At 45.4% G+C, this 19,018-nt stretch overlaps 1 protein-coding gene across 1 annotated transcript in view; it reads left to right on the top strand.

Annotated features, from left to right (window-relative positions):
* Nucleotides 1-19,018, top strand: part of LOC310948304 (connector enhancer of kinase suppressor of ras 2) — a gene marked incomplete at both ends in the record, with an annotated part of 66,076 nt that extends 47,058 nt beyond the window's left edge. Inside the window, 13 exons of the mRNA XM_083915381.1 lie at nt 1,009-1,095; nt 1,873-2,081; nt 8,694-8,731; nt 8,831-8,876; nt 10,250-10,298; nt 10,859-11,031; nt 12,538-12,611; nt 12,750-12,821; nt 14,737-14,807; nt 14,907-15,007; nt 15,727-16,480; nt 16,963-17,225; nt 18,809-19,018. Coding sequence (XP_083771507.1) covers nt 1,009-1,095; nt 1,873-2,081; nt 8,694-8,731; nt 8,831-8,876; nt 10,250-10,298; nt 10,859-11,031; nt 12,538-12,611; nt 12,750-12,821; nt 14,737-14,807; nt 14,907-15,007; nt 15,727-16,480; nt 16,963-17,225; nt 18,809-19,018 — 2,147 coding nt within the window. The remainder of the gene's footprint in view (nt 1-1,008; nt 1,096-1,872; nt 2,082-8,693; nt 8,732-8,830; nt 8,877-10,249; nt 10,299-10,858; nt 11,032-12,537; nt 12,612-12,749; nt 12,822-14,736; nt 14,808-14,906; nt 15,008-15,726; nt 16,481-16,962; nt 17,226-18,808) is intronic.

Raw genomic sequence — 19,018 nt, 5'->3', positions numbered from 1 at the left:
CACCTTTTTTTCTCAGAACTCCTCCTTATGTGTTCATCACTCACTTCATGGTTCTGCTTCTTTGTGTCTTTACATCGCGTACGCACATCCCAAATACACTGATCACATGCCGAAGGGTCAGTCCAAAATACACTGTCCAGCTCCCTTCCTGCCCCACCACCTGTGTCACCCTTCTCCAAGACAGCTTCCTAGACATCTTGTACCTTGTTGGGAGACTCTCAAGGGGCCTTTGATGTGCAAGGTGAGGGCCATTGGGACAGACAGAAGCATTGGAAAACAATTTCATGGTCGCCTAGCTAGGCTAGTTGTACTGTAAAGGTACCGTACTGTAAGAAGTAGGGGTGTAACGAACGATCGGGGTCGATATACGTGTATATCGATTCAATGACCAACGATCCAATGTCATCTATACCAAGGGTAAATGTCCATACATATCTTCATCTTTGAGATACACCTTTATTTTTAAATTCCCACTTAGTTTTAGTTTGGCTGCACTTGGCCGCAGATGTGTGTTCAAATGAACTTTGTCCGGCCTGTCTCAGTGGCGTAAGGCCCAGAGGAATAGAGCATCGGAGAAATTCCCTAAGTGACGCAAAACGTGTCAAACTCTGTTCACCTGAGCACATGGCCATGACACAGACCTGGATTAAAATATGTACAATATCTATTTAAGTTAGCAGCTAGCTATGTAAGGTTAGGGTTACCATAAAAGACAGGGTTTGGTTAGTTGACAGGTCATTACTTACTAAGGTGAGTCATATTTACCCGAAAAACGAATGTCCTAGAAATGCGCTCCTGAAATGGCAGCTTCCTCTCTTGAAGAAACATGCTTCTCGTTACAACAGTCTCTAGAGAGTCTCCCGTTCCTCCCCCCTCACCTGCACACACTTTGTCTCACCTGTCCACCCCTCCAGCTGTCTCCCACGCTGTCTCTCAGTCACCGCCTTCCCACGACACAACCACTGCCTCCCCCTAGACGACTCTCTGATTGCTGATTGGTCGTTCCAGGTGACCTCAGGCCTGTTTCCATGCCTCCCGAATATAACTGGATGGCCGAGGCCAAGGAACCCAGCATGGGCAAGAGAGGGAGCCGAGGTACACACACACACACACACACACACACACAAACACACGCAAAAACCCAGCTCCTCACACACGTAACGCAAACGGTTCGGACTGGTGCCGCGCTTTGCTCCATACTCAACACATTTCAGCTCATCCTCTGGTTATCCATGGTGGTGTGGTTGTGTGAGGATACATATCTGACAGGTATGTATCTGACAGAGCGACAAGTAAACATAAATGCAAGGCAATTGCATTTATACAGCTGCTTTGGAAATGAGGGTATTTCTATGTGACAGATTCTAACCAGCTTCACCGTTTTGCAGAGAGACTCAATCTGTATTCGACCGACAATCCTCCACTCTACCATCAGAAAGTCCATGAATAACATTAAAGCACAATAGTGCTGTCTGGGGTCTGGCTTTCTCCTTCTCTTTCTCTCAGTTATGTTTTAGTTTTTTTACATTTAAGTATATGGATAATAAACAAATGTGGTAAGAAGCTTTTTCTATTTGGAGCTAAAGCAGAATAAAACTTTCTGTGACCGACTCAATTCAGCATAATTATTGCAAACAGATTAGCTGTATATCCCCAGCTGTGGATCCGAATCAGATACGACAGCTCTGAGGAACTTTTATCCCTTTCTCTTCGGTTTTTATCTGTAAGGGTCTATTCACCCTCATCTGATTCCACTCTGGGGTGGAACCCTTGACTCTACAACGCTACCCCCCCACTCCTCAATGGCATCCATTCAATTTTGCCTGTCCATCCTTTAACTTCTCCATGCCTCTATCCACCTCATCCCGACAGATTCAGACAACTCCCTGTTGCGTTACCTTAGCGACGACAAGATCCTGGTGATCGAGGAGGAGCCCGAGGGTCCGGGCAGAGAGAGCCGGCGGGATTCCACCAGACGTTCGCGGCGCAAGAGCCGCAATCCCAGCAGCCCTAGCTTTCCCATCAGCCCCTCCATGCTGTCCTCCACTCTGCGCCTTGACCAACCACCGGATGCTTTGCCTGTATGTACACAGTCTTCTAAATGGGGTTTTTAGAGTATAAGTGTAGAAGTGAAATGTCTTGCAGCGCTGCAACTAGACACATTTTTTCCCCATTAGTGTTTAGTATTGTCTGGTTAAGTCTTATAGAAGTGTGGGTGGTGGTGGTGTGCTTTATGTCTATTTTCTGTACACACAGACTAATGTCATTACATGCCATGTTAAAGGACAAGGAATTGGGAAACCTGTTTTGTAGTGGGACAGAGGGTGTTGTCTTGTATGAAAATTGCAGCTGATTGGGAGTCAACTGCAGTGAAGGTGTTGCATGTTTCTGAAGGAGGTTCACATAAACATTTGCATTCACCCTGCCATGTAGCTGTACAAGAGCCCCAACTCCTGCTGCAGAAAACATCAATCTCAAACCATGATACTTCTTCCTACAAATATAACTGACTTCTTTACACACTTTGGGTTTAGTCCTTCCCCAGTCCTACTCCGGACATAATGTTCCCCATCAGACACAAATAAATTCAATGTACTCTTATCACTAAAGTGCACTCTGTGACCGGTTCTCCTCTGTACACACAGCATGCTCCTCAGCAAAGGCAAATCTAGCCTTTTCATTCTTTCTGCTGATGAGAGGTTTGGTCACTGCAGAGTGTGCTTTCAGTCCAAAAGGTCTTAATCGATGAGACACTGTGTGCAGAGACAGATCCTTGCCCTCTTCAGCACTGAACTGGCGAGCAACTCCAGTTGCAGTGTTGAACCAATTCCCCATTGAGAGTCTTCACAACCCTGTCCTCTCGTGCACTTGTTTTACGTGGACGACCGGCCTTTTTGAGAGGCTTAAATGAATCTGTGTCTTTGTAAAGTTTAGACATTTCAGAATAAATCAACTAACAAACTAAAAATAATTCCTCATCTTCCTTATTTTCAGTAATGAAAGCAGAGTTTTGATAGTTTATTGTTTTACATGTCATTTATTACTTTTAATAGGCCGTAATAATGGTTCTGGGGCTAGGTGATATGGAGAAAACCAAATATCACAATACCTTTGACCAAATACCTCGATAGTGGACGATATTTTAGGGTTGACTATTGGTGCTTTCGCAAAAATTTACACAATCAAATTTTTAATAAAATAATAATCAGTAATGTGGATATGACTAAGTAGTTAAAGGCTAGTCTCATATCAAGATTTTGATATAATATATTGTGTATATATAAGTGTCACTGAAACTGTAAGGAACCAGCATGCACAATACAGCACCCTTAATTTGAATCAGCTAAATGGAACTGTACCTGTGCATTTCCTGCTGTGATGTGTTAAAACTGTCTGCTGTGATAAAGGCCTGTCAGTGGCACTTGAAACACCTTCGAGGCTTCAATCCTGACTCACTCACACAACTTCCTTCAACTTACAGTGTGTGTCTGCGTCCTCTCAGAGGGTTTGTGTGCGCAGGATAGGTCGTGGTGTTCACAAATTCACACACGTTGTTGTTTGTGTGTGTATGTCAGGTAGAGGAGACAAAGGAGAGAGAGGATGATCAGTGTCATTGCATGGCTGCCAACTTCACAGATTAAGACATTGGCAGTGACTCTCTCAGATATGCCCCTCTGTTCCAGTACACACACACACATACACATATTGGCACAGGCATAGGCAAACAAAAACAAACACACACCAGCACACAGGAGTGCATTTGTATGCAGGGTAGCCATCTCACGACTCATCCTAACTCATCCTAATATCCCCATCTCCTCACACACACCTGAGTCTAAATAGGAGTTTATTCTGGACAAACACACACACACACACTTGCATGCGCACACGCACACAAACACGTATCCCTGTGAGTCGGTGCGTGACTTAGCATCAGCCAGACCAATTACAAGGGCGACTGACAGACTGTGCTTAAAACACGACGCATGCAAACGCGCGCACACACACACACACACACACACACACACACACACACACACACACACACACACACACACACACACACACACACACACACACACACACACACACACCCTCACACACACACACACAGCACACTAACAGTTTAGCTAACACCAGCCCTCTCTAACCCTCTCAGCTGCGTACTTCTCATGGTGGTGACTCATATCTGTTCGGTGGCATATGAAGAACACTATCCTACACTAACAAGCATACTGACCTCAGTGGGGTGTTGAGCCCCAACTACTGTCCCTCCTCCATAACCACATCCAGAAACTTGCTTTCTCTGCCCCCTCTGCCAACTCCTTTATGGCCTTTTCAGGCCGCATCCGGTCATTCCCGCAGAACGGAGGAGCCGGAGGAGGAGGAGGAGGAGGAGCCCTGAATTGCCCCCCGGGGACAAATAAAGGTTTTTTGAATTTGAATTGAATTTGGATCGCAGACCCCCCCACGAAGCCCCTGCATCCGACCTCCACCGGTTGAATGGTCGCAGACCAGCCTCCACCTCTGCACTCCTCCGCCAGGTCGCTGTACTTCGCCTGCTTGAATTCATGTGCTACTGGTATCCCTCCTCCCAGGGCACAGTCAGTTCGATGATTAGGACCGTCTTGGCAGCTGTGGACCACATCACAACGTCTGGCCTTAGGGTTGTCTGTGTGATCTCAGTTGAAAAGACCAGCTGCTTGTCCAGGTCGACGCGAATGTCCCAGCTCTCCCCAGGGGTAAGCAGACGTGCCGACCTCCCCGCCTCTGTCTTCTGCCCTGCCTCCCCTGGTTTGATGAAGGCGATGTTTTGCCGACGGGGAGCCGAGGAGTTGTTCGCCCCGACTCTGCATCTCTCCAGCTGCTCTGCCAACTTCCTCAGCACCTGATTGTGCCGCCACCGGAAGCGCCCCTGCGACAGCGCGATGTTGCACCCTGACAGCATGTGTTGGAGACCTGCATTGTCTTTGCTGCACAGGAAGCACTTGCCCTCGCTTCCGAACCATTGGGCGAGATTTCGAGGGCATGGGAGGGTGTCATACGCTGCCCTTACGAGGAAGCTGAGCCGTGACTGTGGGGTTCGCCAGATGTCGGCCCAGGTTATGACTCTGTTGATGGTATCCTCCCAGCGAATCCATGCTCCCTGTTTGCCCTGGGACACGGCCTTGATGAGGTAGTGGTCCTTCACCACTTGTGAGACCTCTTCCACCACTATGGTCTTCCTCTGCTCCCTTGTGGCTTTAGACCAGAACTGGACAGGTTGTCCCCAGCCCAGCCCTGCCCGGCTGTCTTGAACTCTTCCCAGAACCTCTTTGTGTTGCAGCCTGGAGACAGCTTGATCCACTTCATCCTGGGCCTTCCACTTCCGACCGGTGCGGACAGTCACCGCTGCGCTCTTCACCGCTTCGTCTCTGGATTTCCTCAGCTCGAGTACAAGGCGGGTCTTCTCCTGCTTGTATCCTAGGCTGATGGACTTCAGAGGAAGCTGCAGGATGTTCTTGACAAAGAGACCTGTGTCTGAGAAGCAGCGGGGGAGGCCCAGCCACTTCCTGATGTACCTGTTGGAGATGCCGTCCATCTTGCTGACCAGGGAAGATGGAATTTCACCTACTTTCAGTGGCCACATCACACGCTTGAAGAGTGTGAAGTGGTAACACCACACTTTCAGTTTCCCAGGAAGTTGGCTGTTGTCGATCCTTGCGAGCCCCTCTCTCAGCTGTTTCTGAACCGTCCTCCCCATCTGCTTGTCTGAGAGCTCTGATGTATACTCCCTTCCAAGGCTTCGGATGGGCTGCTCTGCCAGGAGTGGTATGTTCTCTCCTCCAGCTGTGAACACCGTCCTGTCATCCCTCACCCCTTTTCTGATCGAAAGGCTCCTGGACTTGGTAGGCTTGATCTTCATCCTTGCCCAGACTGTCTGTTCGTCGAAACGCTTGAGGAGTCGTGCATGGGGCGGTTTGTAAGATGCTTGTCGAATCATCCATGTATCCTCTCAGAGCGAGGAGTCTCCCTCTTGATGGTGCTTTCAGGCCTCTGGCCATTTAGGTCGCTCCAATGAGCAACACCTCAAACGCTGCCACGAAGAGGATCGGAGATATGGAGCAACCCATTGCGATTCCGACTTCCAACTGCTGCCATCCCGTCATGTAGTCATCTACGGAGAAGCACATGTGCAGGTTGTCGAAGTACTTGGCTATGTTGTTTCTGACACTCGCTGGCATGTGGAAGAATTCCAAGGCGAACTCGACCAGCTTGTGTAGTACCGAGCCATAGGCGTTCGCAAGGTCGAGCCATACGACGTGCAGGTCGCTCCTCTCTCTTTTGGCGTGCTGTATCTGCTCCCAGATCACGGATGCATGCTCAACACACCCCGGAAAACCTGGCAGTCCAGCTTTTTGACAACTTGTGTCAATGTAGCCATTGGTAATGAGGAAACTGGTCATCCTCCTTGCCAAGGCTGAGAAAAATACTTCCCCTCCACGTTCAACGGGGCAATTGACCTGAACTGGCTGATATCGCTGGAATTTTGCTCCTTAGGAATGAAGATCCCCACTGCCTCTTGCCACTCCGCTGGAATTGATTGCTTCTTCCAAGCAACGCTCATGAGTTTCCACAAGATCTTTGTCACTTGAGGACAGCTCTTATAGACCTTGTAAGGGAGCCCATTCGGTCCTGGTGCTGAGGCTGATCTGGCCCTTTTCAGAACATCCTTAATCTCACTCAGCCTGGGTGGGGAGGTGTCGAAAGGGGTTTTGGGGGAGTCTAGACGTGGCACATGGCCTGGTGAGCCAAGTGGTAGATCTTTGGCTGCATCTGTGGATCTTTGAAGAAGTCTTTCCTTCCTTCTCCTTCCGTTTCCGGCGATTCCTGAGTCTCTCTGCCCGACGCAGCTTGGAAAGCCTCTGCTTGAGGTCATCCCACAGAACCCTGAGGCCTTCTTTTTCCTCTGGGGCTGCTTTCCTCCACCTCTTTCGCAGTTGGCGCCTTTTGGATACAAGCTCATCGATATATCTCTCCCTCCAGCCTTTCTGCCTCTGGGCTGAGGCCCGCTTGGTCAAGCACTCTCCAAACCTCTCTCTGCACTCCCCATAGATGATCTTGCTCAGCGAGGTTAGTTTACGCTCAACTGTTCCTCGCAGGGAATGCTCCAGCACTCCTTTCAGGTGGTCATCAAGCCTGTGCCATTCCTCTTGGTTCTTTGCCTTTGGCCACTTGATCTTCTTGCGCCGTTCTGGATGATTGTGTTGGCTCTCTGGCTGTGCGACTCTCGGGGGGACAGCATGAACATCATTCTCGGGAGCTGCTTCCATCTCCTCTCCTGTATCCCCTGAGGTTTCCCTCTCAGCATTGCTGGGTCCCGCTGTGCTGTGGTTTTTCACCTGGCTTTGGGTCTCTTCCGTCTGACCTGCCGAAGCAGTGCGGTCATGCTGGTCGGGAGTCCTCCCACACTTCATTCTCCCTTGATGGATCCGCAGTCCTTTGAATGAAGTCACCTTCTGCCACCCGCATTTACACTTTCAGAGAACCTTCTCGTTGTCGTTGTTCGTTCCGTTTGTCACCGTTTGATCTGTCAAAGTAGGCCCATCTTCCATCTCGCCTTTCGGAGGGGCCTTCGGCTTGTTTTTTTTGTTTTTGTTCATACAGTCTTGTAACATACTAATAAACTATTCTGATTCATCTTGCTCGTATTATTTTTAATTGTTTTCTAGTTTTACTTACTTTGTCACATTTTGTAAATAGTGACATGTCTTTTTTTATTATAAAGAAGGTTGAGTGGCTACAGTATAAAAATCAAATCAAAACCCTCAATCCATACAGACGGTAATCAGAAACTGTGTCTTTAAATGAGCCATCACGACTTCTGTACAGTAGAATGCGGCTCTTTTCTGTACAAACCCGACCCGAGTCAGAGTGAGTAATAACTGAACCCGACCCGAACCCGACATGCATTCTGTTTTTTTATGTCGGAACCCGAGCCGAAGGTGATGCAGTTAATTTAAGCTAAAGCACTGAACTTGTGTTGCATGAATATTATTCTCTGAAACAGTTGTCACGTAGGCCAATTAACAAAACGCATTACTGAACCAGAAGCCCAACACTATGAGTGTGTTCGTAAATAGTCCAGTTTGCAAAAACGCTGTTGTAATAAATAATAATAACAATTGTTTGGTTAGACGCTTTGAGCATTTAAGAAAACTTTTAAACATCCAGTGTAACGGTTTTAGTTAATGGATTAGTTTATAGAGTATATTGCTGAAAAGAGGGTAATCCTCACTTTACTCATGGTGCCAACATGGGTGTTTTGTCATATGTTCAAATAACAAAAACATACAGTCATCAAGTCTTTTGAACACTGCCCATCTATTATAAAGTGCATGTCAGCTATGTATGTTTTCAATATATATGCAGAATAGAAATACAAAAGGAACCACAGATGTAACATATACACATATATTAACTACCAACAAAGGTGCACAGAAGTGTGTGTGTGTGTGTGTGTGTGTGTGTGTGTGTGTGTGTGTGTGTGTGTGTGTGTGTGTGTGTGTGTGTGTGTGTGTGTGTGTGTGTGTGTGTGCATGCGTGCGTGCGTGCGTGCGTGCGTGTGTCTGCGTGCGTGCATGCGTTGCCTTGTAGGCACGGAGGGTTTTTAGAAGCTCTTTATTGAAGTCTTTTTTTCTTCTGTCTCTTAGCGAGGTGCAGACACACTGCGAGCAGACACAACAGACAGGTGAGTTTGTGTTTGTGGTTTGACCACATGCTTGTGATTGATGGAAGGATTTGTAAGAGTCGTTTGTGGTTACATTCAATCCTGTCTGTCCTCTTGCAGGTACTCCGGCTCAGGAAGCTCTGGAGCTGCTTCAATGGGAAGAAAGGTAGGAGAGCAGACAGTGCTATGGGACTGACTGTGTATCTTGACTTTTATAAACTTATAAAACTGTAGTTCTGATCACATAAAAAATGTTTTTATGTGTCCAGATTATCTCTAAACATACAGCCAGACAAGAACAGGAGAAATACCTGAGATGAAAACCATTCTAAATTGTAATAATTAAATATAAGATAACGGTCGGATGAGGTAAATTGATTTCCGGGTTACTGTTACACAGGAAGTTGTCTTAGTCATTAGCCTTCGCCTCTTCTCCCAAGCTGGACTGTAAACAGATATTTATTGTGCTTTTTTACCTAGATAGTCAGAAGTTGTATTCAGCTACTGTATGTATCTACAGCCACTTGGACTCTTTTAGATGCATTTTCAGATAGTTTGCAATCGCTGAGATTGATTCAGATTGTGTTACTTTGAACAAACACATAAAACACTCTTTCCCTTGCAAAAGAAAAGTTTAATTAATCAGCAATAGAAGGCACCCTTGTTCAATCCAATACACTCTGGTATGACCAGGAGCTTATAGTGGCTAATGCTAACTATTGTTAGCTAACTTTAGATAGTTTTTGCTCAAAGTCATTAGTGAATTACCGACTGTTTTATTAAAGTGCATTTTAATGTTAATTATTAGCACAGAATTGTAAGTTATGGCCACAGTTGCTCAACAAAAGTCATGCTGCTGTCAACATAGAAATATGCTGTGCTCCATTTACGTCCGTTCCCACATGAGTTGACTGTGTTCCAGTCATAGACTGTGACAAGTAAACCATTATATTTAATGGGGTGGGGGAAGTGTAGTTTGCTGTAACCAAGTTAGCTATGGTTAGCAATACCAGTTGATAAAAACGCATTTCTGTGTGTGGTATTTTGCACATACAAACACTGTAGCAACATCCACAGATAGAAGATACAAGCACGATCAGCCATACTGGATTTTGAGATTGGGGTTGGTAAGGTTCTCCCACCCTTCCGAGTCAGAACTCAGAAATTCCCACTTCCCATTTTAAATGTAACTATTAGACCACAGGGTGTTGATGCCCCTTTACTCTATTAAAGTTGCTTTTAATATAAGGAAAATGTTCTAAATGTTCTGATGATGCAGTTCATGACATTCTGACATCACTGTGGGCTTTAATCTCCGTGGTATACAGCTTTCATTTCTCCATCACAGGTTGTAGGTCACTTCCCTATCTGTTGCCGTTTTAGTATTGTGATCCCTCTGTGCCTGTAATCCTCTGTTGTGTGCCAGATAAAATAAAAATAAGCTAAACATGGAGCGTGAACTCCCTGCAACCCTGCATCAATACCAACCTAGATTTTTTTTTATAGAGCTAACATGTTTTTTCTCTCCCTCCCCTCTAGTCTTTCCATTACACCTCTCTAAGGACGAAAACCAAAAAGAGAAGTAAAGGTAAACACACTGGTGCATCTTCTCTTTCCAATGTATGCTTTTTACAGTCAAACCACTTTGTATGTACTGTATGTTAGCATAGGTAGCTCTAGAAAGAGCAAACTTTTTAAACCAAAAGTCCAAACTAAACCTGGCAGACTTTAGGTGCTGTGACTTGAAGCTTGACGATATATAACACATTGCTTATGTATGGGAATACAGTTGTTACAGTATTAAAATAATTGCATGCACATTTACAGTGACACTGCACTTGCCAAGTAGATAAGACACCTAATAGATTGTTTACCTTTTTTTGGATTTATCACTGTCTTCAATCTAATAACCTTTAGCTTATTCTATTCTTTAGATGTGCAGATGTGAAAAAATACTCTTTAGTGTAAAGTCCTACTATAAGTTCCTGCAGACTTGAAAAGGCATTCGGATTCAGTCTGTTAGTGCCAAACTGGAACTACTAGATGAATGGCTACACTTCTCCTTTTATCACTAGTGTTTTGCCTCATTCATTTCCAAATGCTATGAAAATGACTTTCAGTATGACACATCCTTTCCTCTCTCTGCAGGTTCCCTCACTAGTGCCAGTCGAAGGAGAATTTCCTGTAAGGACCTGGGCCACGGTGACTGTGAGGGCTGGCTGTGGAAGAAGAAGGATGCTAAAGGTTACTTCACCCAGAAATGGAGGAAGTACTGGTTTATCCTCAAAGAGTCCTGCCTGTACTGGTACACCAACCAAAACGTAAGGAATTACATTCAGCTGCCATCTTAGAACCTCATCGTCAGATCGTCAAACTATTTAAACAATAGAGGAATTAAAGGGACACTCCACCAATTTTACACACAGTAGTCAGTCTACTTGTAGTGGAGAGTATTACCCAGTGTGTAAACACAGCTGTATAATGTCTTCTGAGGCTCTGAAAGGAGCTTTCTAAAGTCAGAAAATAACCCTGATGATGTTGTAAGGGTCATATCTTGAGTTGGGTTCAAGACTGTAAATATTTGACAGCCAATCTGTGTTATAAACTGGCGACGTTGACTGGGAAAGATGAATGTATTTAACATCTCTAACAAAAGTTGCAGTGAAGTTCATTCATTCATTCATCTTCAACCGCTTGTCCCTGTCGGGGTCGCGGGGGGCTGGAGCCGATCCCAGCTGACATCGGGCGTGAGGCAGGGTACACCCTGGACAGGACGCCAGTCTATCACAGGGCACATAGAGACGAACAGAGACAGACAACCATTCACACCTGCGGGGAATTTTAGAGACATCAACTAACCTAACATGTGCATGTCTTTGGGATTGTGGGAGGAAACCGGAGAACCCACGCAGACACGGGGAGAACATGCAAACTCAACACAGAAAGGAGCTCTTGGAGCTCAAACCATATTAGAGACCAAAAATCAGATTATTTTAGCTGCTGATGCTTAAATCCTTTTTGTCCCGCTGTGTTCAGAAAGGCGTATATAGTTAACCCCTTTAAATCCAGATTAAATTTACAAATGTCAAATTCTCAGCTCTAAACATTATACCGTAAAATTTACCATGTAACCGTAACATCCCCTGTCAGATTCCAGCTGAGGATTTTTATGGAACATTCTTTTTATGCCGCAAATCATGCGTACAAAAATGTTGATTTTGTAAAAAAATGTAACACATTTTTAGTTGTATATGCGGATTCTATTCATTGTTGCTTTTCAAGTACCACTAGGACTCCAGGAGCCCAGGGTGAAATCATCAAATGTCTCACATTGTAAAACCAACAAACCAAAATCCAAAGATATCCCATTCAGCATAATGTCGGACAAGAAAAAGCAGATCATTCTCACGTTATTGAAGCAGGAACCATCAAATGAATCGATTACCAAAGCAGTTGCAGATTGACTTTCTGTCAATCAACTCATTTTTTAATCATCAGATCTTTGCAGCTCTAATTCAAGTTGATCTCTTCAATACACTCAGAGCCCTTTGACCCAATACGAAAACAAAACTTACTGTAACACTTTAAAGTGAAGTTAAGATGTTTGGATTAATGGATATAACTCAGTTTAAAAGCTCAGTTAGTCATATCTCATCCATCGATGTCATGTCAAGTGGTGAAAGGAGCCAATGCAAACAACCTATGCTGTTTTCATATGCTTGACTAGAGTACTGCTATCCAAAATGAAACTGGTATATCAGTATGTATGACATTTTGTTCTGTGTGTTGATGATGTACCACCACTCTCCATCTGTCTCTGCCTGCAGGATGAGAAGGCTGAGGGCTTCATCAGCCTCCCTGAGTTCAGAATAGACAGAGCCATAGAGTGCAGACGGAAATTGTGAGTGTCCCTCACATGTCGCCAAAATTACTAATCAAGCACATTTGCGCTCACCCACACAAGCGCACCACATGAACGCACACCTACAGCGCATGCATGAAAACACTAATCAGTCTTCTCCTCCCCGACTGACTGCAGTGCCTTCAAAGCCTGTCATCCCAAAATCAAGAGCTTCTTCTTCGCCACAGATTGTCTTGAGGAAATGAACAGGTGAGTGAGTGGGTGTCTCTGGGAGTCTCTGAGTGTGTTTGTCTTAATGTGGAAGTAGAAAAATAATTCAGATGCTGGGGACGTCACATGTCCTTTCATGAATATTTTAGCTGAGTAAACCAAGTTTACACAAAGCAACAGCCCACACAACACTGTGCATGAATAAGGCATGAACCTGGCCCTCTGTTGTTAAATGTAGAATTGTGTATGAGTGTATGTGTGTGTGTGTGTGTGTGTGTCACGTGTCTGCTCATGTGAGAGGGAGATCGTAATGATATTTGCAGGAGTGCTATCTGATGAGCTCTAATTATCCACACCTCTCCTCAATGACATGGGGAGATAATTGGGGGAGAGTAATTAACCAGCTATATTTGACTTCCATACTGCGCTTGGAGGTTCATGTGTGAAAGCGCACACATTTCTATGCACTTGTGTATATGTGTGAATGAGTGGGTGGTTGTATAGGCATGAAAAAAGATAGCCTTATATGTCATGAAAATGTATGTTGATTTTTTGGTGCACTTACATTTGGATTTTCACACAGGGGGAAATCACACAGGACTGTTGAACTATTACAGTATTTTTTAGTTTTCAGTCCCTAAGCTGGGAGGTTTTTGGGGGTAAGATAGCCTAGGAACTAAATTCAGATGCTGGTTTTTCTGGTCAAAACGCAGATAAAGTTCCTGAGTTCCTAAAAAAGTTCCTAAGGGGAGAGTTTTTTTCTGTGTAGGCAGACAGATAGACATAATCCCCAATGAAGATTGAATTCAAGTAAAAGAGAAAAACTGATACTCAGAACTGACGGAGATATTCTAAACGTTTTCTTTTTCACAGTGAATCTCATGCAAAGACTGGAATTGACTCAAAATAAACTGCAGTGCCCATGTTCATCTTTTATTTATTTATATTTTCATCTTTATTGATGAAATAATATGACATACAGAAAAAGTGTGACATATAAACATAGAAGATGTGTATGTTGTTGTATGTTGGTATGTTGGTGTGGATGTATGGTATGGATGTTTGCATGAGTGATGTTGGACAGGCTAGTATGCATATCCCATAGTGACAGTAAACATATGATGCAACAGCAATATCATTGGAATAACAAAATAATATGATTGATAATATGATAATAAACCACGCCCAACAAAGTGGCTCACTGAGTTCTTCACTGACAGTAGAATTTTATGGCACAGACGAATAAGGTACATTAGGTTTTGGCCACAGAGGAAATGTTTTTTAGTATTCAAGTTATAGTCCATTGTGGTCTTTTCCAGTGGAAGTTGCTTCCTATAGAGCTTTTTAATGGAATTCCATTGCTAGGCAACAGTTTTGGTCCTTGTCAATGTCCTGTCAGCTGATGTCATTCACATTCACTGTAACAGGAAATAAACTGGGACACATTTAGAATGTTTATGTTTACAACTTTGAGAAGGTCTACTGGATGCACTTCCTTCTTTAGTATGATGAGTTCCTTGTTCTTCATACACAGACTGGGTTCCACTCTTAGTAGTGACCTTCTTATTAGGTCTCTGTAGAGAGTCATAGGACAAGCCAGGATCTGACAGAGAGGGGGGGGGGGGGTGGGGGGGGGGGGTGCAGGAAGGGTGGATGTATAAGCCATCTGAGACACACTGTTGAGAGAGACTAGAACAGAGCATTGTCACTTCTCTCTTTCTGCATCCATCTCCCTAATTATCTCTCCTCATCTGGGGGATGGAGTCAGTTAGACAGATATCAACTGTTAAGAGACAGCACTTAAATTATTTAAAGGGAAAGTTTTTGTATTCATCACCTACTGGTATAACCCATCCTTTTCTCTCCTCCACTCTGCCCCTCTGAAGCCTTCCTTTTCCTTACTTTACATCCCTCACCGTTGCTTTCTTCTTTTTCCTTTTCTTGTTTCATGTAGGTGGATGAACCGACTGGGGCTAGCTGCTATTGGCTACACACCAGATGACAAGGTGCCACGCCCTGATGAAGGTGAGATGGATTCACTTGGTTAGATGTCACTGTCTTTGCCCTTTTGTCTATGAATTTCTAATGTGTGTGTGTGTGTGTCTGTTTTAATCTTAATATCAGACTACTGGAGTGAGAGCGACCAAGACGAGGTCGATGGCTCGATGACGCTCAAACAGGAGGGACCCTCATCTCTCTGTGATACTTATCATCGTACGCCATCAGTAAGTACACGCACGCACACACACACACACAACACACACACACACACACACACACACACACACACACACACACACACACACACACACACACACACACACATACACACACACACACACACACACACACACACACACACACACACACACACACACACACACCCATACTCAACATTTTCTATGTAGCATTTCATTCTGATAAAATATTTTATTGCTAAAAGCCCCACAGTTTTTCCGAGCTGCATCGACCCGAGCTCTCAGCATTATTAAAACACGAGTTTGAGAGTATCTGGTTCAGTAAGCAGCCAATACCATCACCTGTCTGTGTTCTGTTGGCAGAACTTCTTCACCATCTGCGCTCTAGGTGGGCAACAATTGCCATCTCTTGTCACGTCTCTGAAAAATACAGTAATGTAACACTAAAATAGGGTTTTACTCAGAAGATGCTGTACACAAAAGTCCAGTGGCACTGGTTTTCTCAGCTGAGCCAAACAACAGTCATGTCAGTCATTCAGCCATCTCATTGCTTTTTTGCTCTCATCTTTTGTTCTCTTTCTGCCCTTTATACTTCCCTGTCTTTCTTTCTACTCTCCTTCCTTGCACACCTCCACCCTCTCCTTGTTTTGCGGGTCACCTATTCCTTGTATCTGTGTTCACATCTCACCTTTTTATCAACTTCTATCCATCCCTCCTCACTCCTCACAACCCCCCTGGGCCTTCAGGCTAACTTCCTCCACAGTTATGACCAGTTGCCCCGCTCAGTCAGCTCCATGAGCCTTATGCGCTCCACTCCGTCTCCACTCCCCCCATCAATGAGTGCCTCCACCTCCCCCATCCCTCCACAGATGGTCTCTTCCACCTCCCCTCTCCCTCTCCAGATCAATTCCTCTAGCCCCTTCCCAGAGCCCAAGCACGGACGACACTTCTCCAGCGAGTCAACACACTCCCACTCCTCGGCCGAGGACCAGCGTGGAGATGGCATGGGCATGGGCACGGGCACAGGCAGCACCAGTACTCACTCATCTGGCTGCCGCTCTTCTCATCGTGAGCGGCGCTCGTGGCAGGACCTCATCGAGACCCCTCTGACCAGCGCGGGGCTGCACTTCCTCCAGACAGCGCCGGGGGAGAGTGATTATGGGGGCCTAATGGGGAGCATGGCTGGAGAGATGGGGCTGTACGGAGGGCTGGGCAGACAGGGCATGTCCCCGGAGAGACGCAGGCAGGCCACGCTGCCCGTACGGAGACACCACGCTGCAGAGAGGGACAGGGAGCGGGACGGGCCCTTCCCTCTGGAACGAGGTCCACACACACACAGCCACACACACCGACGGTCTCACAAACAGCGTAGCCAGAGTCTGCCCAGGAACAGAGACCCCATGCCAGGAAAGCTGTTACACACCTCAGCTCATATGGAGGAAAGGAGCGAGGACGAGGAGGCAGAGGGGCAGGCTGCAGATATGCTCGAGGGTGAGGAAGGTAAGGAAATTACACACAATCTGTTTTATACAAGGAGAAAAGCACTTGAGAACACATGGAGGAGTCTCTCTGGTCCTCAGAAGAAGAGACTTTTAAATAGCTAATGAGTCAAAAATATTGAGCTATGCATTATGATTACCTTAATTAAAGACTGTATTATCTTACAGCATTGCATATTAACTTTGTTGTAATAATGAAAGGTCAGCAACACATTCTATGAAGATCAGATCTATAGTGCTTTATAGTCAGTTTACCATCACAGACGGTAAGAAAACCCGCAATATTCACATTTTAGAGTCCGTAAGCTATGAGATTTGACCTTTTTGTTGATGGCTGACGATTAATTTTCCGTCACCCAACTAACTAAGATTAATCGACTAATTGTTTTCAACTCTGTATTAAACCCACCACTGTATATTCAACTGAAGCTCATTGTGTCATCCTGGCAGTGACTCTTACTGGTCCTCTCCTGGGTGTCTCAGACCTGCGGGAGTTGAGAGTTGAGAGCAGAGAGAGGAGGGTGTCGGAGGGAAGGGAACGGCGGGTATCAGAGTGCCGTGAGCCGGAGCCGTTGGACGGGCTAGAGCAGCTGTACCGGGCCCTGGAGCAAGCCAATGTGACAGCCCTAGGAGACCCAAGACCCTGTAGCAGGCAGGAGTTTCGACGTTGTTTCACGCAGAGAGCCAGGGACCCTCTGCTCAATGACAGGCTACACCGTGTCCGAGCTCTCCGCAGCACCTTGAAGGTAGCACTAGCAGAGAATTTGGGGAAGAGGAAGAACTATATGTGTGAGAAGGATCATAGAAATAGAATGTGTAGAAAGGACTTTTAACTGTTGTTCGTGATCATTTGACTAAGGCAAAGGAAGAATTGTTGTTAGTCACCTTAGATGCTAGATCGTACCCACCAACGGAAAACACAGACATACTGCCAGGCATCGAAACACGGAGTATAAGTTATTATAACCTCATAACTGACGAGATGAAACCCTAACCCTGTCATTTAACCAAACATTAACCCTTCATAACTAACATTAGCTACTGTTGTGGGAAAAATAGTCAATACAGGTCAATCAAGAAAGATGAAGAAACAATAAGATCGGCTTTCTCCATGTGAGCTTATTCCAAATCATTCCCTTGCAAGGAAAGCCCTCTTCAAAATGCCCCCAAAGTCAGGTTCTGGAGAGTTTAAATACAGATGTGCAAAACAGCCCAGCTGGCATGATGTTTACAGAGCACAAGGCTGACTTGTCCTGTGCTTTGAGTATCACAGAGTCATAATTTTAAATTTCTGTCCCACATGTATCACAGGATGAAGGGAAGTATCTTCACAAGATATACAGGGCTGTACATTGCATGCAAAGATAAAGAAAACTTCTGTATCATGAGGAGATAAAGAATGTGTTTTGTCCCGTGTTTTAAAACCCAAAACATGTTAATTGTAACTTCCATCACACTAGCTGCTAACTTCAATGTTGATGCTTGTGTAGTATCCAGATTTGTTCTGTGCCTCGTTTGGTGGGTACTATCTATTATCTACCAGAGAGTAGTGGACCCAGCTCCAGAGACGGTTTCCGGAATGGAGGGGAGTGAGGCTTATTTGCTGTGACCAATGGGGATCGTCCCTATTGCCCCCGGGTCTTATGTTTCCCGGTTTTACAAGCCTATGCCTTCGCTGATTTAATTCAGCATTTTGTTAGGGTAAGGGTTTTAGCGTGAAACGCGGTGCCCAAGGTGGGCACCACCGTGGGCACAAGCAGGGTCAGGGTTAGCGAGTAGGTTTAGGGTCTATATAAGCCTATTTGCTGTGGAATTCAGCACTAATTGTACCAGACCGGGGACCATAAGACCCTTTCTGTGAAAAGGACCAGAGGGACATAGGACCCGTAGAACATAGATACGCTCCCGACCAATGTAGCATGATAGCATGGTGGAATTAACAAGTTAGTCTGCTAACTAGTGGACAGCTGGCTATTTAGTTAGCTAGCTAGCTTGCTGTTTTTAAAATAAGCCAAACAAAGTTAAAATAAGATGAACAAAGTTGTCACTCATCTGGCAATGCTTCCCTACGCTGTCACAAGAGTATACGGATGAAGTTGTTAAAATATGACCCATCTAGCAACTGGCTCTCTATGGTTTGAAACATTACTAGCCTACCCCACTGCCCATTTGGTCAATACGGGCTACTGTTTATTGCTGTTTATACAGAAGTTAGCATAGAAATGGCCACCACTCTGACCAACTTGCTACGTTGATTTGAACGGGAATGTGTTTTCTACTCTGAGGTTTCAGTGCAGTAAATCCATTGTGTCTCTTTCGCCCCCTCCAGGCCAAAGAGTCCGAGCTGGCGGTAATCTGTGCCCTCCTGGAGGACCCTGGCCTGTGCTCCCAGACCTTCAGAGAGTGGAAGCAGTGGCACAGCGAGCTCTACTCAGACATCTGCCAGCTCAATCCCGGCACCAACGGCCAAGACGACCTCTCCCCGCTGGCAGCACCTCTCATGACCCACACACACTCCTTCATTGAGACACATGTGTGA

Source organism: Echiichthys vipera (genome assembly GCF_963691815.1).
Source record: "Echiichthys vipera genome assembly, chromosome: 6".
NCBI lineage: Eukaryota > Metazoa > Chordata > Actinopteri > Perciformes > Trachinidae > Echiichthys > Echiichthys vipera.
This window is presented reverse-complemented; position numbering and strand designations above follow the sequence as displayed.